The 27,287-nt window shown below is 50.3% G+C and overlaps 9 protein-coding genes across 9 annotated transcripts; 6 read left to right on the forward strand and 3 right to left on the reverse strand.

Moving 5' to 3' along the window:
* Positions 1-2,859: 2,859 nt before the first annotated feature.
* On the forward strand, positions 2,860-3,843 carry Aspvir_008665 (snoRNA-binding rRNA-processing protein IMP4; the record flags this gene model as incomplete). Its single annotated transcript, XM_043271833.1, has 2 exons — positions 2,860-2,865; positions 2,950-3,843. The coding sequence occupies 2 exons, from the start codon at positions 2,860-2,862 to the stop codon at positions 3,841-3,843; spliced, it is 900 nt and encodes a 299-aa protein (XP_043127768.1).
* A 624-nt stretch (positions 3,844-4,467) lies between these two features.
* On the reverse strand, positions 4,468-5,661 carry Aspvir_008666 (BRCT domain protein; the record flags this gene model as incomplete). The annotated part of the gene is made up of 4 exons (XM_043271834.1): positions 4,468-4,878; positions 4,947-5,065; positions 5,222-5,458; positions 5,487-5,661. 4 exons carry the CDS (start codon positions 5,659-5,661, stop codon positions 4,468-4,470), a joined length of 942 nt encoding a protein of 313 aa, XP_043127769.1.
* Positions 5,662-6,117: 456 nt separating this feature from the next.
* Positions 6,118-8,412, reverse strand: Aspvir_008667 (bifunctional anthranilate synthase/indole-3-glycerol-phosphate synthase; the record flags this gene model as incomplete). Its single annotated transcript, XM_043271835.1, has 1 exon — positions 6,118-8,412. One exon carries the CDS (start codon positions 8,410-8,412, stop codon positions 6,118-6,120), a length of 2,295 nt encoding a protein of 764 aa, XP_043127770.1.
* A 465-nt stretch (positions 8,413-8,877) lies between these two features.
* On the forward strand, positions 8,878-14,501 carry Aspvir_008668 (nucleoporin; the record flags this gene model as incomplete). The annotated part of the gene is made up of 4 exons (XM_043271836.1): positions 8,878-8,945; positions 9,005-9,941; positions 9,998-13,090; positions 13,152-14,501. 4 exons carry the CDS (start codon positions 8,878-8,880, stop codon positions 14,499-14,501), a joined length of 5,448 nt encoding a protein of 1,815 aa, XP_043127771.1.
* A 709-nt stretch (positions 14,502-15,210) lies between these two features.
* On the forward strand, positions 15,211-17,103 carry Aspvir_008669 (acyl--CoA ligase; the record flags this gene model as incomplete). Its single annotated transcript, XM_043271837.1, has 4 exons — positions 15,211-16,271; positions 16,336-16,624; positions 16,710-16,813; positions 16,869-17,103. 4 exons carry the CDS (start codon positions 15,211-15,213, stop codon positions 17,101-17,103), a joined length of 1,689 nt encoding a protein of 562 aa, XP_043127772.1.
* A 1,616-nt stretch (positions 17,104-18,719) lies between these two features.
* Positions 18,720-19,487, forward strand: Aspvir_008670 (uncharacterized protein; the record flags this gene model as incomplete). The annotated part of the gene is made up of 1 exon (XM_043271838.1): positions 18,720-19,487. The coding sequence occupies one exon, from the start codon at positions 18,720-18,722 to the stop codon at positions 19,485-19,487; it is 768 nt and encodes a 255-aa protein (XP_043127773.1).
* A 434-nt stretch (positions 19,488-19,921) lies between these two features.
* Aspvir_008671 (uncharacterized protein) lies at positions 19,922-21,040 on the forward strand (the record flags this gene model as incomplete). The annotated part of the gene is made up of 2 exons (XM_043271839.1): positions 19,922-20,092; positions 20,177-21,040. 2 exons carry the CDS (start codon positions 19,922-19,924, stop codon positions 21,038-21,040), a joined length of 1,035 nt encoding a protein of 344 aa, XP_043127774.1.
* An 895-nt stretch (positions 21,041-21,935) lies between these two features.
* Positions 21,936-23,178, reverse strand: gpaA (guanine nucleotide-binding protein subunit alpha gpaA; the record flags this gene model as incomplete). Its single annotated transcript, XM_043271840.1, has 4 exons — positions 21,936-21,979; positions 22,038-22,594; positions 22,653-22,995; positions 23,061-23,178. The coding sequence occupies 4 exons, from the start codon at positions 23,176-23,178 to the stop codon at positions 21,936-21,938; spliced, it is 1,062 nt and encodes a 353-aa protein (XP_043127775.1).
* Positions 23,179-26,197: 3,019 nt separating this feature from the next.
* Positions 26,198-27,179, forward strand: Aspvir_008673 (Smr domain-containing protein; the record flags this gene model as incomplete). The annotated part of the gene is made up of 4 exons (XM_043271841.1): positions 26,198-26,231; positions 26,339-26,439; positions 26,520-26,770; positions 26,837-27,179. The coding sequence occupies 4 exons, from the start codon at positions 26,198-26,200 to the stop codon at positions 27,177-27,179; spliced, it is 729 nt and encodes a 242-aa protein (XP_043127776.1).
* Positions 27,180-27,287: the final 108 nt, after the last annotated feature.

The raw sequence follows: 27,287 nt of genomic DNA on the forward strand, positions 1-27,287 counted from the left end.
GACGCCGAAATCTCTTCGTTGCCAAGGTTCGACCAGAACATCATGGGACTGTCAACGACAGGCCAAGGGAAATCCACGTCACGGCGAAGTCGGTCAAAAGCAGAGACACCATTTTGCAAAGAACCTTCATAAAACATATTCGATGGAAACTCTGACAAACACGGGTGCATACGGTACTGCACATTCAGTCGAATAGGGGAGCAGCCGAGGATAACAAGCCGCTCGAAGAGGGATTGGTTCAGACCCGCTTTGGCCGCTTTCTTGTTCATAATAACAGGTCCAAGCTGCTGGTGATCACCGACGAGAACGACCTGCTTGCAACCAAGGACCAGTGGAATCATACACTCAGGCTCAGCCGACTGCGTCGATTCATCGATCAAGACGGTGCGGAATTTAAGCTTGGCAAGTCGTGGGTCGCCAGCGCCGACACAAGTACAGCAAATGACGTCGGCATTGTTCAGAATCTCACGCTCTGCCGAACGAGTGAGTTGCTTCAAGCGCTTCTCGTCTTGACTTGACAATTCGCCCAGCTCGGCCTTGAGCTGGTTAAGCTTAATGAGTTCAATGTTGCTGTCATTCAGGCGAACTTGCTCGTGCAGGGAAAGGAAGCCCACGGGTGACTCAACGTCCTCACGCGACTTGGCAGTCACACGTACTGTCTTGAGACCGGTCCTGTGAATACGCTCGCACAGCTGATCGACCGCAACGTTGGATGGCGCGCAGACCAAGACTTGACCTCCGTTAATCTTGGCGAGATGGTAAATAATCGTGGCAGACGTGACAGTCTTTCCGGTTCCTGGGGGACCCTGAATCAAGCTCATGGGCCGCTGTAGCACACTCTTAACTGCATTGATCTGGCTTCCGTTGAGCTCCGGTAGGCCAGGAACACTGAATTTCTTCGGTAGCTGAGTCTTCATAGGTGCAGCGGCAACTTCATGTCCAAGGAGACGATGGAAAATATAGCCGGACACGCTCATCTCGTCAACAGCGAAAGTCTTCATGGCAAGCTGCATACGATCGAATGAGGTTGATTTCCAGACATAGTCCGCAGTGAAGTTGTGGGTGCACTCGGTGGGTACAGATTTGTGATCGCCCTTAGCGCGCAACTCGATCGTCACTTCATCAGACTGATTGTTGGGGATCTTTATGACGTATCCCACGCCCTCCCACTTGGGACGTAGCTCACCCGTGTACTTGAGGCGCATCTCATCTCCCACGGCCAATTTCACGTCTCCAAGTTCGAGCTTTGGCAGAATGAAGCTGGCAAGATGTTTGTTGTTTAAGCCAAGGTCCCAACGAACGATGAGACCATCCTGTGACTGAGACTCCTTCAGCTTACGGTCGTAGTCTGCTTCAATCTTGACCAGGGGCCCGAAGATGTTTTGGTACTGAAAAGCATCGTCGTAGCGTAATAGAACAGGCGCGGGCTCGTCATCTACCGCCGTAGCTTTCTCCAAGTCCGCGAGAGTTGCCTGAGAATTGTCCTTCCACATTTCCTCCAGTTTTGCGATCAACTGCGGGCTAAGATGCCGGGCCCGGAGCTGCTCTTGATCTGACGGAGCGGCAACAAGCCATGGCAGGAACGAGCGATCCTCAATCAGTGGCTGCCAGCGCGAAGTGTCCCAGTTCATATCCTTTGAAGACGGCATGGCAGCACAGGGCTGACGACAAAGCAAAACCACGACAGTGTCGGATTTGGCTGGAATAAAACCCAGTAGAAAAACGTTCTTAGTTCCGCAGTTGTAGCACTCCAGGATAGTGTCGCCCAGGGACGAGGCAGGGTGAAGCTGAACCTCCTTGTGGCGAGCTCGGACAAGATGGTTGACGATATGTGAAGAGGATGTGTTCCCACGAGCACTGCAAAACCACTTGCTGCAAGCCAGACATTTTACCACACTGCTCGGATTATGGATACCGCAATATCTATAGCAAGGGAGATAAACGTTAGAAAGGTTCGGACCAGAGAGAAACATGGCGTCACTCACGCGCATGCATGCGGAGGTAGCTCCTTCTCCTCTTCAAAGTTGCCCTCATTTTGCCTGCGGCCAGTCACAGCGGCGCTGGTAACACTATCGACATCGTCGTCACCAAAATTATCCGATCCATCATCTTCGTCATCGTGTCTCCTTGGGCGCGGACCACTGGTCATGTTCAAAGTAGTCTCATCGAGATCCGCTGGAGCCCTACCATCGCCAATAGCAGCCATAGTCGGCCTGAAGTCGGAACTTAATGGGTTATCAAGTAGCAGAAAGGTCTAGCTCGTGTTGCTGACACTAGGCAAGGAGAGCAGTACAGGACCACTCTGAGCGGAACGTTTCGAGAGAGACGGTAGCGTGGCAACCGCGACGGAAATCGAAGATGCCGGAAATACGGGAACCAAATGAGCGTCAGGACAAGCCAGTCGTCCTAAATGAATGAGCAAAGGGACAATCCTCAGTCCTTGTGTTGAAAAGATCCAGTGTACCACAGTAGAGGGGCACAGGAATGAGAGAAACTAAGTTCGGTCTTAGTAAGTCAACCTATATCAGCATACCAAATAGACAGAACATACCGGCTGATCTCCAATACCCTAGCCCACTTGACTTAGCCTTACGTCACTATGAACCCGGCGAACGAAAGTCGCTAATCCTGAAAATCAGGACGGTGTACCTCTCTAGTTGGCAGGACTTTGTGAGAGCGAGTCAGTGGACTGCGATCGGCTTTGGATGTTTTAAGTTATCGGACCTTTTGCCGCCAGAAACCCACAGTCCGGTAGCCGGTTCAGGCCAGTGGCGCAGCTTTTTTGGAGAAAAAAAAGTTGTTCGGCGGACCAGATTCGACAATCAATCATACAGACCACTCCAAAATTCGCTAAAAAAGATGCTGGTAAGTAATATGTCGCTCGCATACACCTTGTCGGGATTTTTCTACTTTTCATAAATTCACAGAAGATTTCTGACCGACACCTAGCGCCGTCAAGCCCGTGAGCGTCGAGACTATCTCTATCGGAGAGCTCTGCTTCTCCGCGATGCCTCCATCGCCGAAAAAAGAGCTCAACTCAAGGCTTCTTTGGCCACCGGAAAGACTCTTGACCCCTCAATAGCGAATGACAAAACGCTCCGTGAAGACTTCAAATACGATGAATCATTACCGACGGCCGACAAGCAGAACAAAGATACCGACTATGCTGACCTCGATGATGAATACGCTCTCACCTCTGGTATTATTGACCCTCGTCCGATTGTCACCACCTCCCGGTCACCCTCCGTCCGTCTAGGAACATTTGCGAAGGAAATTCGATTGCTTCTACCCACCTCAATCCGCCTGAATCGTGGTAACCTTGTCCTTCCCGATCTCGTGGCGAGCGCGAATGCCGCCGCGCTGACAGACATGGTTCTCTTACACGAACACCGTGGAACGCCCACCGCGATGACCATCTCTCATCTTCCTCATGGCCCGACAGCCAGTTTCTCGTTGCACAACGTCGTTCTCCGTGCAGATATCCCCAATGCGGCCCGTGGGACTGTTTCGGAGAGCTACCCTCACCTGATCTTTGAGGGTTTTAAGACGAAGCTCGGTCTCCGTGTGGTTCAGATTCTGAAGCATCTGTTCCCACCTCGTGAGGCTGGTAAGGTCGGCAACCGTGTTGTGACCTTCGTGAATAAAGAGGATAATATAGAGGTTCGGCACCATGTCTTCGTTAAGACTGGGTACCGGGATGTCGAGTTGGCTGAGGTTGGCCCGCGGATGACAATGAGACTTTTCGAAATCCGTGGCGGCTCGCTGGAGAAGGGCTCAAGTGGTGATGTTGAATGGGCTCTCACGCAGTACACAAGAACCAGCAAGAAGAAGGACTATCTGTGAGCATATGGGACATCGACCGGAGGTAGTGGTTCTATGTATATTCCTACGGATGCAAAAAAGTTTACTTGGCGCACAAGGTGTTTGGGAGGGATCAAGTGCTTGATGTTTGGTAGCACTGCATCATTATTCACTAGATTGGTTATACCCACATTGAGAGGAAAGTCAAATTCGCTTCAAAGTCTTCTGCAAAAACCGTAAGAAATGACGATCTTCGACTGTGAAGCTGTTCGTTAGGATATAGCAAGGCTAGCGACTTGTGCCAACCTGTAGCTCTGAAATAAGGAACAAGAGTGCGCCATACCTCGGCAGCCCAGAGAACAATGAAAAGAGAAGGAGAATATCATCGACTAGATAAGGCAGCGCTCAAGCAGCGCTCAAGCAAGACAGACCCATCACCTGCAACACAACCCTAAAATGGCCGAGGTTGCCAACAGTGGCAACGATACACCCATGCTCAAGGCTTCTGTAACCGGATATTTCCAGCTAGATGAAGACCATTCGCCCTAATGAATACGGCAATTGTATGGCTAGCTCACATGATCAATATTATCGGACTTTTGCGGAATCAACGTTTGGCCTCGAAAGCACTGACCGCTGTCTTTCAGAAACACCCTGTGCGCATGCTTAGGTTTGATCTTTGACAGATTCGTCTTTATCCGGCGGCGTCAAAGGACCACGGTCATTGTTGTTCGAGCCGATAGCGATTTGCTCAGCACCCCGGCCCGCTGCAGAACTTCGAGTCTCAACCTGGCGAAGAAAGTCCGAAAGAAGAGATCTGCCAGTTTCATAGTAGAACCAGCCCTCGTGGGGTGGAAGTTCCTTTCCATCAGCGTCCTGCTTTGGAGGCAATAGGATCCCATCCAGTCGAAGCTCCCAGTCCTTCCCCGTCTTGGCCGCGAAAAAGTCTCTGAATGCTGCTATCGCAGTGTTCTGGTCACTGCCGGGAGGCGCGAGAATCTCGTCAGTGGACTTTCCGGTGCAGCTGTACTTGGCTTGCGTCGCGTACGTGTGAGGAACGTCGTTTGACTCGTGGACCTACAGATGTATCAGCTTATGCTGCGAGCACGAAGAGGTTGCTTGGCCCTTCAGAGGCAGGGGCCTACCTTGATCTGGAATTTCTCGCGTGTATTGTTCCGAGATAGATGGCGGTAAATAGTAGCACTGTACGTTTCCCCGGTGCTCATGTCAACATAGATGTGATAGTTCGCTTGACATTTGGAGTCTGTCAGACCGCATAGCCACACCGTTGTTAGGGAAACATACCTGCAGTTAAGGCTTTCCCCTTGCTGGTTCGAGACTTTGACTTGGACGAATCGTTTCCAGGTGCTTGACTACAGTCAATATCTTGAAGCATCAGCAATATTATGACCACACGTACCCGATGACTTGTCCTTGGCCTTCAACTGCCTCGTCTGGACCTTTGCGGCTCGTCTCTGTTTCTTTTTCTCTTTGTTCGAGACATTCGCCAAAAGATAGGCTCCCTCGGGCTGCGGCTTACGGGTTTTGGACTGTAAAGAGTCCTCGAGCCAGTCGTAGGTCACAATCTTGACTGTTTCCAGAAGCTTGGCTTTTTGAACTGTTCCATCGGCAACCTTAGTAAAATGCGTAGTCTCTGCTGCAAAAGGGAATTATGGGTGCCATACCTGCTTCGACATTCTTTTCGAAGGTGTCTTTCGTGGTAATCAAGTGCGTAACATCCTCGGTGACGTCCTTCGAGAAGGTCCCTCCATGGGCTCGTATCCACTGTGGGATCTTATCCCCGTTGACAGGGAACCTGCCAATGGCACAAGCGTGGATATTTTTAAATGTCTTTCCCATGGTTTCTGAGGCGAGGTGACAGCGTGAGTTTGATGACACTGACAATAAAATCAGAGGTCAATGTCAAAGAAGCAGAGGGCACTTGAGATGTTTAGCAGATTTGTTAGTGATGAGGAAGGGAGGAAGCATGAACCATTGTAGTTTTGTAACGCTATCAGGGCTGATACTGAATTGCATGTTATGTGTTACTAACCCTCAGGAAGACATGAATCGGCAATGAGGTAACCCAAAAGTATTCATTTCAGTGAAACGGCTAGGAGTATCTAGAGGAAACTCAGAAAAGACATGGAATGTTTCTGAATCCCGGAAATAATGAGATATATGTAACCCGAAAGTGATCCCAAGATAAGATATGAGTGAGACATGATCTTGGAGAATGTAAGCCTTCTAGTCATAAAAGAGTCATCAACTCATCATAGAAGACATGCCACAGAGCAAGGTAAAGAGCTTTCTGCATTAAGCTTCAAAGGTTTTCACGGCTTGCACAAAAGCACGAATTTTGGCAGGATCTTGTGAACCATCAGATTCCACACCAGAACTCACATCAACCCCAACCACTTTGTGTCCAGAGTCTCCCAGCTGCTTGATGGTATCAACAACGTTGCAAGGGTCCAAGCCACCTGCCAGGATAACTCGTAGCCCATCATCGCCAGCAAGGACTTTCTGAACACGCGCCCGATCGAGAATCTCGCCAGAGCCACCTGCACCGGAATCGAGCAAAGGCAAGCTGTGATAAGCTCTGCGTGCGATACCAGACTCATCCAAGGCAAATTTACGAATGACAGGCACGGGGATTAGGTTGGCCCATTCGAGGGGTTCTGACCCATGCAGCTGCACGACGTCCAAACCTAGTTTTTGCTGCTTGTTCAGGATGTAAGCCAATGGTTGATTTTGGAACACTCCTACAAGCAGAGCACGCGTTGGATGACGCAGGACGCGGGTAGAATGATCAAAGAAGTCGGAGGAAGAAGTATTGGCGGGTGATGTGGAGTCAGCCCGGACAGTAGGGCGCTGGGTTGACTTCACTACCTGAGCAATGCGCAGAGCGACATCGTCGGGTACACATCGTTTACGTCCTTCCACAAGGATAATGCCAACCAGATCTGCACCAGCCTCGACAGCGGCACGTGCACCCTCTTCCGACCGAGTTCCACAGATCTTCACCAACCGTGAGCTCGGCGCCGACTTGGAGTTATTTTCGGCATTTCCCCCTAAAAGTTCTACAACAAAGGCAGATGTGTTTTGGGCCCGCATCAGCGCCTCGCCGACAAGGATAGCCTTGACACCATCCTTTTTGTAAGCCTCCACATCCTTTGGTCCAGAGATACCACTGAGAGCACAAACGATGGTGCTTTCAGGTACCAGGTCCATCAACCGACTCGTTGTGCCAAGATCAACCTCAAAGCTTGTCAGATCCCGGTTGTTGACGCCCACCACCTCGGCGCCCAGTTCAACAGCAATTTTCATCTCTTCTGGGGTGTTGACTTCGACGAGAGGCTCAATTCCAAGACTGCGAGAGTAATTGTAAAGCCTCGTAAGAAGCTCAACACTCAGCATCTTCACGATGAGCAGGACGGTATCGGCACCAGCTAGGCGTGCCTCCAAAATTTGATATTCGTCAAAAATGAATTCTTTCCGAAGGACAGCGGGCCTGTTGGGCAAGCCCTCCAGGCTCTGACGGACGGCTCGCAGATCGTCGATGCTGCCTTTGAACCATTCTGGCTCAGTGAGAACTGAGATGACACTAGCTCCAGCCTTAGCATATTGTCGGGCCTGAGCCGGAGCACATGCCGTCTCCGCAATCATGCCCTTGGATGGAGAAGCCCGCTTAATCTCTGCCATCAACGATAGTGGATAGGGGGATTGTCTGAGGCGAGCAGAAAATGAAATCTGAGGTGGCGAAAGGCTGAGGTCGTAGGCAGCCTGAAGATCTTCGGGGCGTTGCGATGGAATCAATTTCTGAACAGCAACGGCTGCTCTCCGGTGATCATAGATCTTATTCAAGATGGAAGTCTTCTTGTCTACCTTTGGTGCGGTGCCGCTCACCTTGGCCGAGCCGGATGTGGATTTGCCGTTGGCCTCCCAGGTCCCTGCTGTAAGCTTCAAGAAGTTTCTGAACATGGTGCGGCCATGCTCCGTGAGAATACTTTCCGGGTGGAACTGGACACCTTCCACTGCGTATTGCTTGTGTCTGATTCCCATGATGACGTCCTTGCCGCTGCCATCGTTCAATGGAACAGTTGATGTAACTTCCAGACAGTCTGGGACAGTCGCATGCGTTCCGGCCAACGAGTGATATCGAGTCACTTCAACCGCAGGAGGCAGGCTTTCATAGACACCTCTGCCGTCATGCTTCAGTATCGATGTCTTGCCATGCAGGATTTCACCGAAAACGTCGACCTTTCCACCAAAAGACGTGATCATACATTGCTGTCCCATACAAACACCGAATACGGGTAATTTTCCACCGAAGTACTTAATGGCCGCATTGCTGATACCGGCATCTGTTTCTGGATGGCCTGGGCCAGGACTAATGACCAGTTGAGTCGGCTTCTTGGCAATCAGCTCTTCCAAGGTGATCTCGTCATTGCGAAAAACCGTGACGGTGGCTCCCTCTAAAACAAGATATTGGTATACGTTCCAAGTGAAAGAATCGTAATTGTCAATGAGAATGACATTCGAGGCACTGGCCAGCTGTGCGGCTTTGGTGGGATGGCGGGGAGAATGGTCAACGAGATCGGAGCTCGCCATGACTGTGACTTAAGATTCAAGGTCGCTTTCACTATGAGGGAGATGAACAAAGACTGCGCTAGATTTGCGCTTGACCTGCCCAAGATTGAAGGAAAATCTCACCTGCTTCAGATCAATCAAGGGGTGCCTGTGTCATCAAAAGTAATATTAGTTTGACGCTGTTTGACTCACAGAAAGTCCGATGCAGGCGGGTCAAAACTTCCTAATCGGGCTTGTTTGTCAAACCGCGCAAATACTCTGCCTCACCGCCTGGCGCTAAGCCCGAACAGGTATACATTGTTGACCCTCCAGCCAAAAGGCTCCTTCAATAATATTCTTGAGCGCCCGCCTAGAGCTAAAGCTCTGAGCTGCATTGATTTTGACCTTCAGTTGGCTCGATTTCTTAGTCCATCTCTATCTTTATCCGTCAAGCGACTCTTCCCTATATCCGATTGGTACCTATAATGTTATAAATTGCCTCGCCAAATGGCTCCCATCCCGGAGGCCTATTTCCCGTCCCTGGACAAGTGCTTCTCTGGGGACGTCCAGCTTCTGTATGCGCGTTTTGTCCCTACAATTGAAAAGCGATCGGTGTTAATATACTTTCTCTTAGATCTTGGAGACGAGCCTTCATCTATACCTGCGACCCTGACAGTGATGTCGACGATACAGGCAGCTTCCATGCGTTCCTTTCGCATCCAGAGAGCACTCGCCTGCTTTCAAATTGCTTGAATCCTTTCTCGTCGCCTTCGGCAAAAACAAAGGCCGATTTCGAGTCTAAGACAGCTGCAATCCATGTAGAGACAACTGCCCAAGCTTCTTACAATCTGAAGGAAATCAAAGCGGATACTCTGTGGTTGAGTCAAAAGGCTGGGATCGACGAGATAACCGCTCTTCGGATCACAGTTCTGGAATGGCAGGATCGTCCTGCTGCGCGCTTGCTAGCTAGATTTACCGAGGAGGAATCAACTAGCCTACAGAGTGCCGCTGGGATCGACAATTTACGTGCGTCGCTTGCAGGGCCTGCATTCAGTGAAGTTCTGCGACAGAAGGCTGGTGACGGCTCTGATTTCTTGTCCGAGGAAAATAGACGACATAGATTGCGCAACCTTTATCTATCCGAGAGAAGCCATCTGTTGAAGACAGCACGCAAACTGCTCGCATTGTCCCTCCACAACAGCTCTCAGAATGAGACTGCTCCTCCCGCTCCTCATGTCAGTGATCGCACCGAATCCTTGCGCAAGCTAGGTGCAGCCGTCTTTCAAGAAAAAACTGCAGGCAGTGAATGGCGGTCCTTTGTGGAAGCCTGCATCAAGGCCATCAAGGATCGACTTTCCGCATTAGAAGGAGATGGTGGCTGGTTAGGTGTCGCTGAGAGCAACGAAGCAGTAGAGATTATGTGGAGGACAATCTTTGTTGAAGAGGTCCTGCACGTCACACAAATGCTCTTTCTCCAGCTTCAGGCATCGGCCGAGATTCCCACTGCTGAACTATTAGTATCTTGGCTCCGTGTCATGGGTGATTATAGTTTCCTGGAATCAATCCAAGTAGTAAGTCATGTTTTGAACTTCCATGATTGTCGTGACTCCATGACTGACCGTTGAAGCCTTGCCAAAACCCCTTGGAGATACTCTTACCGCTACAGGCTTTCGTCGCTCTGACTACCCTCGCGTTTATGAAGCTACCACTGGCCATGCCCTCGATCATTAACAAATCAACGTCAACGCCACCTTCCCAGTCGCCATATTTCCTTTCCAAGGGCGAAATCGGCCAATTGAACGAAATATTTGTAACCGCCGGGCTTGAATCTAAAACTGCAAATCCCGCAGCATTCTCGTGGGGACTACTTCTACATACGTTGAGAGAGTTGGCACTTAGCGACAAAGAGACGCGAGAGCTAGAACAGTTTCACAGCGCGGTGGATTCCTTCCAATCGAATACCCCCCATTCAAATTCAGGCCGAGCTTCGGAGCTCTCCTTGTACGAGGAATTGCTCGAATGCGCACGGTCTCCCACTTACACAGCTGAGGACTCGATCGCCCTTTTGACTTCGGATGCTATGAAGGACATGATGTTCGAAGTGATAGTCGCTTTGGCCACCAACGTTGGTTCAACATCAGCCGTCGACGACATCCTTACAGAGCGATGGACACGAGTGGTACTTTTGGATCTCGTTCGCGTCGTGATGATTTACGTGGAGTATTCCCCCGAGATTGTTGGCTCTGTCTTGGCGATTCTCAATGGGCCTCCTACAAAATCACTTTGTTCTTCACAGTCTCTTTCTGCCGCCAGTGACCCGCGGTGGATTTTCATGAACGATGATCTCCTAATGGACAAGATTTTCCGGCTTGCACGCTCACGGTTCCCATACGAGACGGTGCCATTCTTGAAACTCTGCCGAGCGCTTATTAGCAGAGACATGGTGAACGAAGAGGGCATTCCACAGATCCTCAGCGAGATGGAGAATATGGACACCTTCACACAGATAGTGCCATTTGAATTTCAGGGATATGAAACAATCCGTGAAGATGAGAACGCCAATCTCGTCACCCTCACACAGCCCCTGGCCATCTTCGAGTCGTCGTCAGCGAGGCAAATTATGGACCATGAACCAAGCAATGCTCTGGTTGTCACAAGCTCATCACATGTACCTTCATCAACTTTAGGGCAAGTGATATCCGAAGCAAAGCCAGCAGTGATTATGTGGTATCATGAGTATTCCTGCCTGAGCTATCTTGGGAGTTACTTAGAAGAATGGAATGATAATGGTGGGTACTCATACGGTGTGGAAGAAGACAACGTTGCAGAGATTATAGGACTTATGGCGGACCTACTTGTTGCCGCATGGGTTGAGCCAACACCAAATCAGGCAGGCTCTGGCGCCAGACGTATTTTGGAGATTGCAAGCGATGGATTGGCTCGCGAAAGCGATATTATATCGTTGATCTTCGATATATTCGAGCGCAGTCTGCACAATATCGGCCCGAGGGCCGGACTAGACAGCAAAGTAGAGTCGGTCATCGCCTGCTTACGCTTCATTCGTGCCCTTACAATGGTTCTACCTGGAAGGGTATGGCCTCTGCTCGCTCGAAGCAGTCTACTCGGGTCAGACGGCAAGTCCGGCGTCATGACCGCGATCGTTTCCGCGACTGAAGTGACATCGGGAGACTATCCATTCCTGCTTGAGTGCGTCAAATTATTCCAGGCTGTCATGGACGACGCAGCATCTCGCGCGATGGTGAGGAAATGCCCGAATAACTTGTCTGGAAAAATGACGGCTGCCTCTGAATGGACCTCTGGCGTACCAACTCATATCATGAGAGGCACGTTATTGAATTTTGTGCGGACAATGGTTGAGGTGTTCAACAGCAACATTGACTGGCGTTTCAACGCCCCGGAGCAAAGGCTGGAGATCAATGCCACTCTTGCTAAGACCTTTGAACGGATGATCTATTATACCTATGGAACGAACGATTCTACCAAACTGGAATCGAAGGTTACTGGCGTTTTCTCCTCATCCGCAACATATCTTCTGGATGTGCTACGACCACAGTCCAAGGCAGACCTGCCTTTCAATCCGATCCTTCGGTTGATCGCTGACGGCCTTCAGACGCCGGCTACGTTGCATCTTCGCTACCTCGTGTTGATGAAGAAGCAGGTGAGATCGACACTGGAGTTGACAACCAGACTATTGGAGGCCGCCAGGTATCTGGAGCAGCCAGCCTCGCTACTGGAGGACCAACTATTCAAGGCCACTCCAGTTCTCGTCAAACTATATTCATTGCTCGATGCCTACCGATTACCCGTCATATTACTTCTTGAGATCCTAATCTCCGGTGCAGCTCTCGACTCCGCGAATGAACCCCCGTCCTTGGTCGGACACCTTGGGGCGGAGTCCTCCTGCCTCTTTCTCGACGTTCTGTCGCAGTTCGACAAGCCGTTGAGTGATCAGAAATTACACTTAGCGGTATGGCACTTCTTATCCACAATCGTCAGTAAGCGTCAGCAGTGGCTCGCGGTGTATATCCTCACTGGATCGTCTGCCCGGCAAACCATGAAGAAAACAGACGCAAAGGGCGGGCCCACCATGAGGGGAACGCCCTTCCTGCAAATTGCCCTCAGAATGCTTTCGAACGTTGAACAAATGGATCTTCGTGCAGCACTTTCCTTGCTCGAGTTTGTTTCGTGTGCTCAAGAGAATTGGCCGTGGGCAACGCCAGAGCTGCGAAAAACCCCGCAGTTTTTTAACAGCCTTGTCAACTATGTCTCGAAATTGAAAATCCCATCGTTACCGGTTCAGGATCAGATCTTCGCTACGCGAATTGCCGCTGTCGTTGCTGACCTTTGTGCTGTCTACCTTCACTCTGCCAAGGACATGCAGGACCGGACTTTTTACAAGACATTGATCCCGCTTGTGTTTTGGTACTCGAAAGATGCCGTTGATGTCTCGGCTTATAATGCATCATTACACGCCAATCTGAAGCGGAATTTCGAGATGAGATATTCCGGCTGCAAGCTTGCCGATTTTAGGAGAACATCTCTTCAGCCTCGCTCCTTGGGACGTGACTACTATTACGACATTCAATTAGGAGACAAACTTCTTTCTTATGACTTCGCCTGGTCTGGGACCAAGAATCAAGGATTTGCCGAGGAATTCGAACGAGCCAACATCAATCTGTCCTTGGTCGAGGCACAGGTGGTACGTACAGTGGTGAACTTTTACCTTACTTATGAAAATATTTCTGATTTGTTTTGTATAGAGTCTCCTCCATAGCTGGAAGTTCTTCGCGACGGAGCACTGCACGGACTTTATGGCGGACCGTGAAGTTCAAAAATCGATGGCTTCGGTCGTACAGAGCTGTCTTGAAGCCAACATCAAGGGAGTTCCGCAAGAAGCAATATTCGAGAAGATCCAGCAAACACGGGTAGAGTTTGCACAGGCTTTACTTCAGCGGCTGGTAGAGGCTGGAGCAAAGGGTGCTGAAGTCTTCGGCTTGCTGAGAGTCGTTTGGGATGCTTTGCGCACTCGCCGCGCAACTTATGAAGAAGCCTTGGTGAATGACGACACAGAATACTATCGCTCAGTTCTGAACGTACTCTTCCTTGCGCTGCAGTTCCATCTCGACGGGAGCTCCCGGACGGCGCCCGAAACCTTGAGCAAGAAAGCAGAGATCTCGTCCGATCTGACGTTGGTGATTGAGATTGTGAAAACAGTCGTTGCGCACGGTTTCCGGTCGTTGACTACTTATCTGCATGACCAACCGGACAAGTGTGAGCCGAAGGATTTCGCTCTCCTGACCGCTATCCTGCAGACTTCGCTGCAAATCAAGCATGCGGATCGCTTATACGAGCACATTGTGTACCACATTGAAGATAACGACACGGCTAGGCACGCCATGTCACTGTTCTCATGGGCGAATCAACTAGCCGTGGCTGGGGATCCCGTGTACGGAGAGCTCAGTATTCTGTTCCTTGTCAAGTTGTCAACACTGCCGATGCTAGCGGAACATTTGGCAGTCGAAGCGGTCTTGACGAGGCTTTCCACCTGCCGGTTGACTAATGTCTTGCAACAACCCAGGGGCTTTGGACCGTTCGACACCGTACCCAGATTGTACACCATCTGGACTGCGGGATTCCTTCCGTTGTGCTTGAATCTTCTGTACCACGTCCTCCGCACCGCGCCCGAGGTGGCTGCATTCCTTAACCAATTCGAAGGGCAGCTCAAGCGGGCGTCCGAATCTTTCGTTGCGGACCGCTCAGGCTCTCCATCGCGACGCATCTGTTTGAGCATGGCATCCGAAGCGTACTCGCTTGCGCTCATTTCCTTCATCTTGAACCGCTTCCGAGAAGCCGGTCCCAGCGCCGGGGTAGATGCACAATCTATCCAGGAACTCAAGTGGGACAAGACGCAGGTCAAGGAAGATATTGAGGAATTGCTAGAACGTCGGCAGGGACTTCGCGCGCGGATTGTCGCTACCAGCGAAAAAGAAGTGGAGCTGGCACGACAGAAGCCGGTGAACCCTGCCTCGGGCGCAGAGAACCGTCTGGAGGAGAAGATTGTGAATGAGCTCAAGGCAGCGCTGGTCTGCCTTGGAGGAGAGGAGGCATAATGATGATCATGTATTGAGCGGTCCAGCTGTTTTTGGCCAAGTTTACGTTTCTTACCTGCGCATCTTCAGGGTATCATTTCTTCTGCTTCGATCTAGCATGCTCTATGGGATGGATCGGGATGGAGTGTAAATTATCCTGGGTAGAATATATCTTTCTTGTCTTCCTTCGCCTTTTTTTGCCTTTCCACCAAGAGCATATCCTTCGACATCAGATAAGCTTCACGGATAAATGTGCCGTCTCCTCATGCATCAAGGACTACCCGAACGCAGGTTACTGACTCTAGCCAATGGTCATCCCATGATCCATGCTCATAATTCCAATTATCCATGGCATTAAATCTAAGATCCGACTATACCGAGAGGTCCGAGGTCAGCCTCGGAGCAAGGAATAAGCGATGCGGGGGAAATGCGGGGGAGCTTCTTTTTTGGGACATGTCAGCTACGTAGACTAGCATCACGAAGAATATAGGCTACATATTGGTCCTAATCGGTGACACAAATGGTAAAAGGGGTCTCGTTAGGTCTACTTTGAGCATAGCCGGGTATTTCGTTCGGTAAATAACTGGGGCTAGTGAATGGGGCTTTGCATCTTGTGTTGGAGTATATATAGTTTCTGCTTCCTTGCTATTCTCAGCGAACACCCTTTGAGTACGAGGTCAATAATCGGACTAATATTTCGCAGAGCAGAAACTAAACTCAGATATTGAAGATGCCCTTCAAATCGCGCTATCACGTCGATATCCCAAACACCCACCTCGCCTCACTCCTTCTCAAATCGCCCACGCACCGTCTCTCGTCAACACATCGATGCTTCTCCGAAGCCGCCCGCCCAGACACCCATTACTTCACCACCCATGACTTCCGACTGTGGAGCCAGCGATTCGCGGCTGGACTGCGCAAAGCTGGTCTTCAGCCCGGTGACCGCGTGCTGCTCTTCTCCGGTAATGATCTGTTCTTCCCTGTTGTGTTCATGGGGATCATCATGGCCGGGGGGATCTTCACGGGTGCTAACCCAACGTTTGTGGCGAGGGAGCTGGCTTTCCAGTTAGAGGATAGCGGGGCTTCGTTCCTCCTCTGTGCGGACGTGAGTCTGGATGTGGGGATTGAGGCTGCTCAGATCGCCGGGTTGACCCGGGATCGGGTGTTTGTGTTCAATAATGCGATCTTTGAAGGGCAGGGGGAAGGGAGGAAAGGCTGTCGTTACTGGGGGGAGTTGGTAGCTTCCGTTGAGGAGGGGAGAGGGTTTGTCTGGGATGAGCTGACGACGCCCGAGGAGGCTGACCGGACGCTTGCGCTGAACTACTCGAGCGGCACGACGGGCCGGCCAAAGGGGGTGGAGATCACGCACAAGAACTACGTTGCCAACATGCTGCAGTACAACTACATGTTTTACCTGAACCCAGACTGGAAGGAGAGGTCGGCCAGGGCGCGGTGGCTGTGCTTTTTGCCGATGTACCATGCGATGGCGCAGAACATTTTTATCGCGGCTGCGCTGAGCCGTGAAGTGCCGGTCTATATTATGCCCAAGTTTGACTTTATCAAGATGCTCGAATATGTGGAGAAGTTCCGCATCTCGGACCTCATTTTGGTGCCCCCGGTGGTGGTTGCATTGGCCAAGCACCCTGCGGTCAAGAGCGGAAAGTATGACCTAAGCAGCGTGGAGGCCATCGGAAGCGGAGCAGCACCCCTGGGACGAGAAGTGTGCGAGGAGGTTGAGGCTCTGTGGCCACCTGGTCGCATTAATGTCAAGCAGGGTTGGGGAATGACCGAGTATGGATTCCTTGATTTTGATTGGGAAGAGTCCTGACAAGCTAATGTATTACGTCTCTAACAGAACTACATGTTCGATATTGGGCTGGAACCCAACTGAAAAGAGCTATAGTGCGTCAGTTGGAGAGTTAAATGCAAACTGTGAAGCGAAAATCATGGCCGATGATGGAATGACAGAGTACGGACGCAATCAACGCGGCGAGCTCTGGGTACGAGCCCCGAATATCATGAAAGGCTACTGGAAGAACCCCCAAGCAACCAAGGAAACCAAGACGGACGATGGATGGTTGAAAACAGGGGATATCGCATACGTGGACGACCACGGGAGGTTCCATGTCGTCGACCGCAAGAAGGTAAGACCTAGCTCTCTCGCAGCACTGCAACCATGGCATGACTTCTTCATGGAGTATGTAAGCTGACGGTGCCGATCTTGGACAGGAATTGATCAAGGTGAAAGGCAACCAGGTGGCACCGGCAGAGCTGGAGGCCCTGTTACTGGAACATCCTACGGTTGCTGATGTTGCCGTGATTGGTGTGCAAGTGTAAGTAAAATGACCATAAAGTGAGACCCAAAGCTAACGCTGGTTACCTGAATAGGAATGACGACGAGCGTCCTCGAGCGTATATTGTCCTAAAGCCAGGACACAACACCACCGCGGACGACATTGTCGCCTTCATGGACGGCAAAGTGTCTGCGATCAAGAGAATAACTGGTGGGGTAGTTTTTGTCGACGCCATTCCTAAGAACCCGTCTGGAAAAATCTTGCGTAAAGTGCTTCGAGACAGAGCCAAGGAAGAGGCCCAAAAGAATGGGGTCACTGCTAAGCTGTAAAGCGGTGATTTGGTGTTCTTCCCTTTTGACATGATTTAGCTTAGCTTGCCCCTCAGTACATGCATATTGATATAGGTCGACTGTCACTCCCAGAGTTCTGGTTGGTGCAGGATATTTGAGATCTGTATAGAGTTTGACGGATCAAGCAGCCGATGGATAGCCTGCTCTCGGGGCTGACCAGGTCGTTGGGTCAATAGGTCAGATACATGAGACAGGAGAGTCGATTAAACATCCTTTGGTGTTCCAGAAAAGAAGTTTGCCACGTCTAAACCGAAGCCAATTCGCATGGAAGACTCGAAAGACGACGACATTGATATTTGCCCGTCGGGGTCACCGACAGGCGGCCACTTTCTCGCCCCCTCGACGGGGCCGCTTGCTCTTATAACGGGCAAATCTCGATAATGGCGAGTCATATGGGTCGCCTGCATGAAAATTCCGTTAGCACTTGTTTTGATTCGGATCCATTCTTATTGAAATGATTCATCGGTGTGTGCAATCGTCCACACTGGATCAATGTGGCCAATTGTCAACAAACCTCGGAAGCGATGTACAGAGACCTCATGTCCTGCACTAACCACAACTTCAAATGACTATAGACAATTGGACTCAGTTCTTTGGATGGAAAGCCGAAAGGGAGAAGGCTGATCGAGACGGAGGATGAAAGAGGGAAAAGGTGACTGGTGTCGTGTTTTCCGCTCCCAAACATCATCTGTCTCACCGTTTTCTTTCTACAACACTGTGAAGTTAAACTCAGCCAACGGAATGGCTGACTGGGACAGCCTCATCGCGTATCTAGACTACATCGTTGATCCAGAACTATGGGTCTGCAATGCCGACCTATGATGATCAGATAGACGCCAAACTTAGTGAGCTCTTAGTCTGATTTAGTTGATCGTCGCTAGAACTACCTACTCGCTAGTCTCACTTTCAGGCGCCACTTTCGCTCTCTGAGCCCACCCCTTCTGGTGGCGCATCTTCATCAGCTGAACTCGCCCAGCTTCCGAAGTCCAGGCATTCTTCCCCCAGAGAACTGCCCTATGAGGACGGGGTGAGACCTTTGTCTGTCCTCCCGTGTCCTCATCCATTTCACCAGTTCCGTGGCTGATCACAATGCAGCTGGACCGGGATGCCCCACTCACTTAGTCGTCGGGCCAGATTGCCAAAGGGAAAGAGACGCAAGATGTTTTGGTCATCTGGGTTGATATGTGGAGTCTATTCGTTTATGACATCTTTCTCGCCGAATCAAACTGGGGGCCGGAATGTGACTTCCCTGTGCCTTGTGTTCAATCAGCCTCATCTTATAAAGGCGAGGAGGGACATCCCGCAGACCTGGATGTTTGCTTCATTCCTCTGATGATGTGCTTCTTGTAGCTTACTCTTACGTCTACTGCACTCGAGTGAACACTGCATGGCATACATCCATCGTCTTGCTCTTCTTTGCTCATCTTGTCCTTCAATTTCCCAAACATAAACCGTGAAGAGTCGCGTGAGGGTTGATTTATCCTTGTGGTGTGTTACACACCTTCTCGTAGATTCCTTGTTATGAGGCTTGTTGACAATCGTATTAGGATACTTACCCCGATTCAGCTTAAGAGGTGGCGGAGGACAGCCGCTTCATGGAAGGGGACACCGCACATCTGGCAATGAGCCCTGAAGATCACTACTGCGCCATACCCAAAGTCTTGCAAGCATACTCACTCGGGACCACATATCCTGCTCTTTTAGTGATTTGCATCGTAGGCCTAGTGCGGCTGATCAGACGTCGACAGCAAGGCCAGTACGCCTTGCCTATGAGCGAGATGGATTCACAATCCCCGAGGCAGAAGAAGTACGATTGCGAGGAGCAGACAAAGGAACGGCAACAGACTACGCTCAGTTCGGAGGCTCTCTCGCGCAGAACCTACCCTCTGCCTTCGGCTTGTGATATACTGCAACCCCTGTCGCATCTTGCACCGTTGCCATCAAGTGGCTATCTTGCCTCTATTTTGGGTTGTCAACCGAGTAGAAGCCAATTGGCATCTGAAGAAGATGGTCAGTTGCAGCAGCCTTCTGCACTTGCTGGATCCGAGGCCAGGGCCGTATCCGAGGGGAACGTATCCGATCGTGATGAATATCGCCCAGCGACATCGGATAAGAATGCTGGCTTGGTCGGCTCATTCGCCTCGGCCTGTTCTAAAATAGAAAATGAGGATCAACGCCAGGACGAAGCTTCAACAGTACCTGCTGCATGGTCTGTTGAGACTCACAGACAGGAAATCTATGAGCTTCCAGGCTCCGAAGAACTTCATCCAACTCAGAGAGGAAACCAAACCGTTCACTTTCCTCAGGTTGTGGATGCAGAAGGCACCCGTTCCTGGAAGCGGTTGATCGTGGAATACAGCTGAGGTGGAAGAATTCACTTTCTGAGGTTGTTTTAGAACCTCCTCTGTGCATATTTCGGACTCTGTTCTTTTCATCTTGTCAGTTCATCCATAGTAGACCAGGGCGGGTGGCGGTGTGTTTTGAAGATAAAGTTGTTTATGACTGATGATATTGCATGATTTTCAACGATGATGTTTTGATTTTCTCGATCTTCCCAATACATAATTCCATTCGAAAAAGGTATTGATTCCTCGCGAACATTTATCATTCGCATGCCAGAGATGTCTATGGGAGTATCCTAAGGGTAAATCAACAAAATGCAGAAGCTCTCCGCCGCTTACTCATCCATGGCATGTGATCTACAGCCAAGTGACAGCATCTCCATCTCCAACTCACAAAGCATCGACCTCCTCACTTCCCCCAACCACAATCTCCAATAGAATCAGGGAGCGCTAAAATGACTCTCACAACCTACCCCCAGATCTCATCAACGACACCCACCTCCCCCGATCTCAAAATCCTCAACCTCTCTCGCCTCCTCACCCGCCTAGAACACAACCTACTCTCCCCATCCGCAGACCTCAAATCTCTCCGACGAAACGAATACCAGCGCATGCGCATAGCAGCCGTACGTTTTTCTCTTCCGTTCAGTTACATGTGGAATCCAGCAATCAATCTGGCCACTATCCCGCCGAACTGACACCCATCACAGAACGTCGAATACGCCCGCACCCTCCTTGCACAGCTCGAACGCACCCTCCCAACCCTCAAACCCCTCGACCGCCGCCACGAGCTCCAAACAGACCTCACCCGAAAACGACAGACACTCAAGCTCCTCCAGGATGTACTAGACAGAAGTTCCGCGGAGGCGGAAATGCGCCAGTCTGCCGAAAGCGACCTAGACTCTGACGAAGAGGACGAGATAATTCTCAATGGTGAGGAGGAGGAAGCGGTAACAGTCACACCCGAGGCGGGAAGTACATCGTCCGCGTCGGAAGGGAACAGGGATGCTGTCTCCGAGGAAGCGAGGGAGGAGGTGCACGCCGAAGCGGAAGGTGAAGCTGAATTCGAGACGGATACCCCCAAGACTACACTGCCGACTGCTGCGCCGACAACGACGGTACCACCGCCATCAGCAACAGCAGCACCACCAACGACAACACTACGACACCGACATCAGAGGGGCCCTGCTGCTGCAACAGGCTCCACAGCAATAGCCACCGGCTCCGCGACCTCAGCCTCCAAGCTCCAAGAAACAGAGCAGACGCTCGACGCCCACCGCGCCGAGCAAGAAGACCTCACTTCCTCCCTGCTTTCCCTTGCGACGCAGCTCAAGGCTTCCTCGCAGGCATTTCATTCCAGTTTGGAGGCGGAGAAGTCGGTGCTGGCGCGCGCGGTCGAAGGGCTCGACCGGACGACTACCAATATGGGCACCGCTGAGAAGAGGATGGGGATGTTGCGGCGCATGACCGAGGGGAAAGGCTGGTGGGGGCGAATGATGCTGTATGCGTGGATTTTCGGTCTGTGGATTGTGGCCGTGTTGATCGTGTTTCTGGGGCCAAAGTTGCGACTCTGAGGGTCTGTACTTTGGCTTAGAGTTTTGCCCCTCGACCGTGCTCTGAGCGTTGACAATTCCAGCGTTCTGTATATACGAGCTCCCTGGCCCCAGTGGCCCATACATACCTATCCTTTACTTTGACACACGAACGAGTAGCTACGGTAATCCCATGGCTAAAACAAATGAATAATTCACAATTCCTTAAACTCTGACTATGACCAACCACCGACCCGACATGACACGTGAGAAGAGACATGATAATCTGCATATCCTGCCATTCCCTGTGCCCACTGCCATATCGTCCTTCATTGTTCCCAACGGGCACGAGACCAAGGATAGGGTGCGTGGTATCAGGTTGCACACAGAATCTGTGACGAGGGCATCAAGAGATGACGAGAGGATATCCAGTATTCGAAAAGCAGACACATGGAAAATTGAAACAAGTATGGAAACGTAAAGAGGGATGAGATAAAGATTAGAAGACAAACGACAAGATTGAATAAGAAAATGCGGGCATCCCATGGAAAAAAAAAGAAATAAAAGGAAATGGACATAAACCACAGTCTCTCGCCTGCAGGGCTGTAAAGAAACAATAGATAACCCGCTGCACATGGCGAATGGAAAAAGAAATGATGAACAAACTCCTGCTCTGTGTCTTTGGGGATATCAATAATCTTAATGATAACAGAGAGCTGGTCAGATATCATTCCCAGACAAAGGAAATAAGGAGATTAGTAGATGGACAGATTGAATGTCTCAAACGCCAGGGTCTCGAGCAGGGGAAAATCGAGATCACGTATGGCAAGAACATCCAGGAAAAGAGACAGAACATCGACATCTGATTACAAGCCACATTATATGTGGTCTAAATGTTTTGAAAGAAAATCCTCACTCCGTCAAATATAATGGCTCATTAGATCAGACCACAGAGTCTGAGGTTCTCTTGGATAATGATATCTGGAAAACATTTAGTGGTCGGTAATTAAGAGTAAAAAAGGGCCCTTAGGAGACGTACCATTTACAGCCGCCATGACGAAACGAATTTGTGTAGTATCGGTGGCACATGTGAAGTGAGTGTAGATTTGCTTCTGCTCGGCCTGGTTGAGTGATACGAAGCGGTTCAGGATGTAATCGCAGGCTGCGGCGTAGTCGGCACCGCCTTCATAATCGGGGAAATAGTTCTTCATGGGGCTGACAGGCAGCTTCTCCTTGAATCGATCGATCTTGTTCAGGAACAAGATGATAGAGGTCTTGACGAACCACCGCGAGTTGCAAATCGAGTCGAACAGGGTAAGCGCTTCCTGCATACGGTTGACGGTCTCGTCTTCGAACAGCAGCTGATCGTACTCCGAGATGGCGACCAGGAAAAGAATTGTCGTCACGTTCTCAAAGCAGTGAATCCACTTCTTACGTTCCGAACGCTGACCACCGACATCGAACATTCGGTAGGTCAAGTCACCGATAATAAAGGTCGTCTCTGTGATACCAGTGGTCTTGACTCGAGAGCGCAGAACATCTTGGTCGGTGGGAAGGTAGTCGGGCTGAGCGATACGGTCGATCGCATCGAAGTAGCTGTCAACCCGATTAGCAAACATTCTGAAGCAGCGCTGAGGGACGGGAGTAAACCCACTATTTGGCGGAATCGTTCAATTGGTACTCGCGGGAACGCTTGAAGCACTCCTGAACACCGGTATCACGCCAAAGAGCACCAATGGCGTTTCCAACCTCCGGGGGCAGGCTGTCTCCCTCAATCTGAGCAGGTTGCATGAAGATGGTCTGAACATGGTATTCGTTGCGAGCGTCTTCCAGGGGAAGTTCCAGCGACTCCATGGCCTCCAAAATGACGCGCATCGACTGAACGGTGTTGCTGTAGATGATTTCCTTGAAAGATTCCCGCTCATCGCGCGAGTATCCACCCTCATGGATGAGCTTCATCTGCTTCAGAATCGTCGACTTGCCGGACTCACCAGCTCCTGTTCAAGGACATTAGTGGAAAAGGTCTTGTCGAGGTTGAGGGAGCGGCTCGGTGGAGGCATACCGAGCAAAAGCATCTTGATCTCATTTCGCTGCATCATCTTGTCCCTTTTGAGCTGGTTCTCAATCTCCTCGTTACGGGCCTTGCCCTCCTTATCCTCGGTACTCATTCCACAACCCATCTTGGCGGTAGTTGATTATTCGATTGATTGGGGCGTGTTAACGAAGGTCTGGTGTAAGGCAGGTATACTCTGAAGGGGTTCCGCAGCGCTGGTTATCGTGGAAGCCTATCAATGACAGATGTCAGCAAAGGAGACAAGTATCGTGACGAAACCATCAGATGAGACAGTCAACGACATCGAACGTGGTACACTGAGGAGAATCGCAAAAATGGAAATTCCCCATAGAAAACAGACAGGCAACAGACAATTACAAATCAGAGTGATCGTGCTGACGCAAGGAGAGAGAGGTAGGTTCATGCGGCGGAAAGGCCCTCTCGAGGAAGACCAGGCAGATGGGCGGCTGTGCGGAGGGTAAAAGGAACAGAATCACCCACTTGGTTTGGAATCCTTTCCAGCGGGAGGATGATAGTTCGCACTTCTCAGATAGAAAGAGGAAGGCGAATTGGCGGCTCGGAATTGATTGATGATAATATTACCGAGAAGCTGAGCGACAGTACAGAGAAACGGAGAGGGAGTTTAAAGGGGTGTAAAAATTATAGGTAGGTGAACGAGTTAGGACTGGGCGGGAAAGGAGGCGAAAGGAAAGTAGTTAAGTTGAAACCGCCCGCAAGGTCGGGAGAATAATGGGCTAAGCACCGAGTACCGAACCACAATCTCGATCCGATCGAATGGAGAAGAAGAAAATAAAGTAAGTAGGAGCAAGACAGCAGTCACAAGAAAAGAAGCTAGAGAAAAGGCGGTATGAAGAAATTAATCTATCTATCAACCCTTGTCAGAGGAGTCGATAGATGAGGATGGATGATTTAGGGAGGCAGAAGAAGAGGACGAGAGAAAGTGGGAGTGGAAGAAAAAGCCCAAGGCTTTAGATTGGAGGGGGAGGTAGAGGGGCCGAAGGGAAGAGGCTAACGTAAGGGGAAAAATCCGAGAGACAGAGACAGAGAGAAGGTACCTATGGAGTACCTAGAGAGGTCCTACTAAGTACTAAGTCATAATCTATCTACCTACCTAGTACCTAGGCAGGTACTGTACGAGTACAAGGTGTAAGATGAGTAAAACTACGTTTCGGAGAAACGAGACGAAATGAAGCAGATTTGTAGAGGAAACCTCTCTTCTTTTCACTTTTTGGAAAGAACAATAAGGGGGAAGTGGAGCTAAGTGACCAGAATTGTGGGAAGTTTCCTTTAGCCGCTATGATGATTGGTTGGAAGGGGAAGGGGCCATGCTGGAGACACAATTCTGCGAACCAATGATCAAACCCGTTGGGGTTGATTACCCTCCTTTTTGATGAATGGAACAGGTACGCTAGTTAGCTATTCAATCCGACAGGCCGGTTAATCATACAGCTGGCTGCTGCAAGACAGAGATCTACGGAGTACCTTATACGGGATATACTCCGTACTAAGGTACGAATGATTCGGTATGTTCAAGAGCCGGTGCTATTCAGAAGCAGATTGTAACCATTGTGGAATCAGAATGAAGACTGAAGAAGCAGTCATCTTTGTTTTGTCAGTTGATGCAACCGAGGCGTGTGTATCATTTTTGTTTGACTAGAGTTTGAGATGAGAGCACCCCATGACCGTATCCATACGCCATGAAGCTAAGGTAGATAAATAGTAGATATCTGCTGATGACCTTTCCACTTGTGCTCTAGACTATTTTACATATGCTGGCTCATGAGGCTACTGAGGTGACCATCATCTTACGCAGATCATGTCTGTCCCTGACTAAGGACTCTACACAACACGATTCAGCTCTTGAATGAATGATGTCCCACGTGAAATATGGACCTGAGCTAGGACTTGGCTTGCCCTTACTGTTTGCACATACAAGCCAGAGTGATCACGGCAATTGCGCAGTGCCTGTCCAGACTAGATAGATACCACGAAATATAAATAATCTTCCGACTGATAGTCGTACTGCGACTGTGCAGTTTCAGTGTGTCGCCACGCGGTGGAGATCGCCTATGATCGGAGCCACAGACTTCGCATCGGTCCAGGAACGAGAAACAATTCTGCGCGCAGCGTGACTAGTCAATGGTGGCTGCTGCTGCAGTGGCTCTTTCTCTCATGCTTCTAGAAGGATTTTGTCTCAAGCATCTTTATACAGATGACCTATTCTTGTCAAGGCAACTGAGAAGAGGATGGTCTCTGATATCTACATACCTCATACCCAATTGAATACACCCATACTTGTTTATTCTTCGTTTCTCCACTCAAGCCTGTCGATCAATAATTTCTCCGCAGATGTAAATCACCATTCGGCATTTTGAAGGAGTCTAGCGAGACAGATGACTTTCCCTCCTTATCACTGGCAGCATCGGCAGTAGACTAGATAGTAGTAGTAGCTGTCGCATATATAGCTATAAACCATCGTAGAACAGTACTTCATCGCAAGTATTAACTACCTACCAAGTACCAACTTTCCGACCGAACAACGGAAAATACCCGGCTAATTAGACTCTCTTCTTTGCTGTATAAATGCACACTGTGGGTTTTGTCTGCTTCTCTCAGGCTCCATCTCCACTGACTATTCGTGCTCTTGCCGCGCGCTTTGCTTATGTGATGACCAACTAGACTGAGATAACTATGACTAGGATAACTAGTCGACGAGACTATTGAACGCTGTATACACCGTACTCCATACATGCTCCCAGCCTTTCATCATACCTCATGGCATTACAATGAGCTCTTCATCAAGCCAAAAGAATCATGGCACACGAGTGAGTTGATATTTAGCGGCATCTTGACTATGGAATATGGATATATGTTGCTTCCTGGACCCTGAACAAGAAGAATGAAGAAGATCTTGGTTGCTCCACATCTTCAACCACGAATTGAGTTCTCTTTGCCCGCTCATTCGCTGGTCGCAAGAAACGCCGATTCAGCCCTCGATCCCGATCTCTCTTCTTCAGACTGTATCTAGCTGTGATATTATTTCTTGATTTCGCGTTCTCATCACTTTATAAAATCATGCTATGACATAAACTTCCATCTGTATATAATACCCCATCTCTATCATAATGTCTCACCAAATGTCCTATATGGGCCATCGGGGTAAGTCGCCTTCACCGCAACCCACCGAGTTTCGACCACTGCTCCGCGAAAAACAGACCAGCCCACGAAGACACCAGAATAGGCTAACAAACAATGCGCAAACCCAGCCTTCAACCATGAGCAAAGCGCCGACGCAGAAGCCGAATGCGACCTCCTCCGCGACCTAGCCCGGCAGGAAGCCGCAAAGCGCAACTCATGTTTCCAACGGGTGCGCTTCTCCCCTCTTCCCGCTCAATGACACAACGACAATCCTGGCACAGTAATTGACACGCATACCATGCATCGCAGAGCCAAGAAGCGTACTCGAACGGCGACGGCGCCCTGGCCAAAGAACTTTCCGAACAGGGCAAAGCGCACGGCCGCAAAATGGACGAGTACAACAAGCAAGCGTCCGAGTTCATCTTCCGCGAGAATAACGCCGACGGGCGCGTGCCGGCCGACACGATCGATTTGCATGGGCAGTTCGTCGAGGAGGCGGAGGAGATGCTCGAGCAGAGGATTAAATATGCCAAGGCGCATGGGCAGACTCATCTCCATGTGTTAGTTTTTCCTTCTCGCGGTTGGGCGGGGTAGAGGGTTAGTTTGCTGATGGTATGGCTTTGCAGCATTGTCGGAAAGGGAAACCACTCCGTCAACCACGTCCAGAAGATTAAGCCGCGGGTCGAACAGGTCTGTCGCGAGCTGGGGCTGCAGTATGCCACCGAGGAGAACGCCGGACGGATCTATGTGAATCTTACCGGTGGCCCGGCGGAGGTGCCGCCGTCCACCGGACATGGCCATGGGCAAAGCTACGGTCATGGGCAGCAGCCGCATCAACAGTACGCCGGTCAACAGCCTCATCATCAACAGCAGGGTGGGCAGCAGCAGGACGAGATCGAGCAGGTGGTCAATGCGGTTCTTCCTCGGGTGCTGCGCAAGCTCGAGAAGGCTTGTTGTACAATCATGTGAAGGTGTTCAGGCTTGGTTGTATTCATGGGTATGGCATATATAAGGTACGATTTGGAGGCTATAGTACAGTAATGTTTCGTGGTTATTTCGGTTTGAGATACCTACCTA

Source organism: Aspergillus viridinutans, assembly GCF_018404265.1.
Source record: "Aspergillus viridinutans IFM 47045 DNA, scaffold_7, whole genome shotgun sequence".
In the NCBI taxonomy this organism is placed as follows: Eukaryota; Fungi; Ascomycota; class Eurotiomycetes; order Eurotiales; family Aspergillaceae; genus Aspergillus; species Aspergillus viridinutans.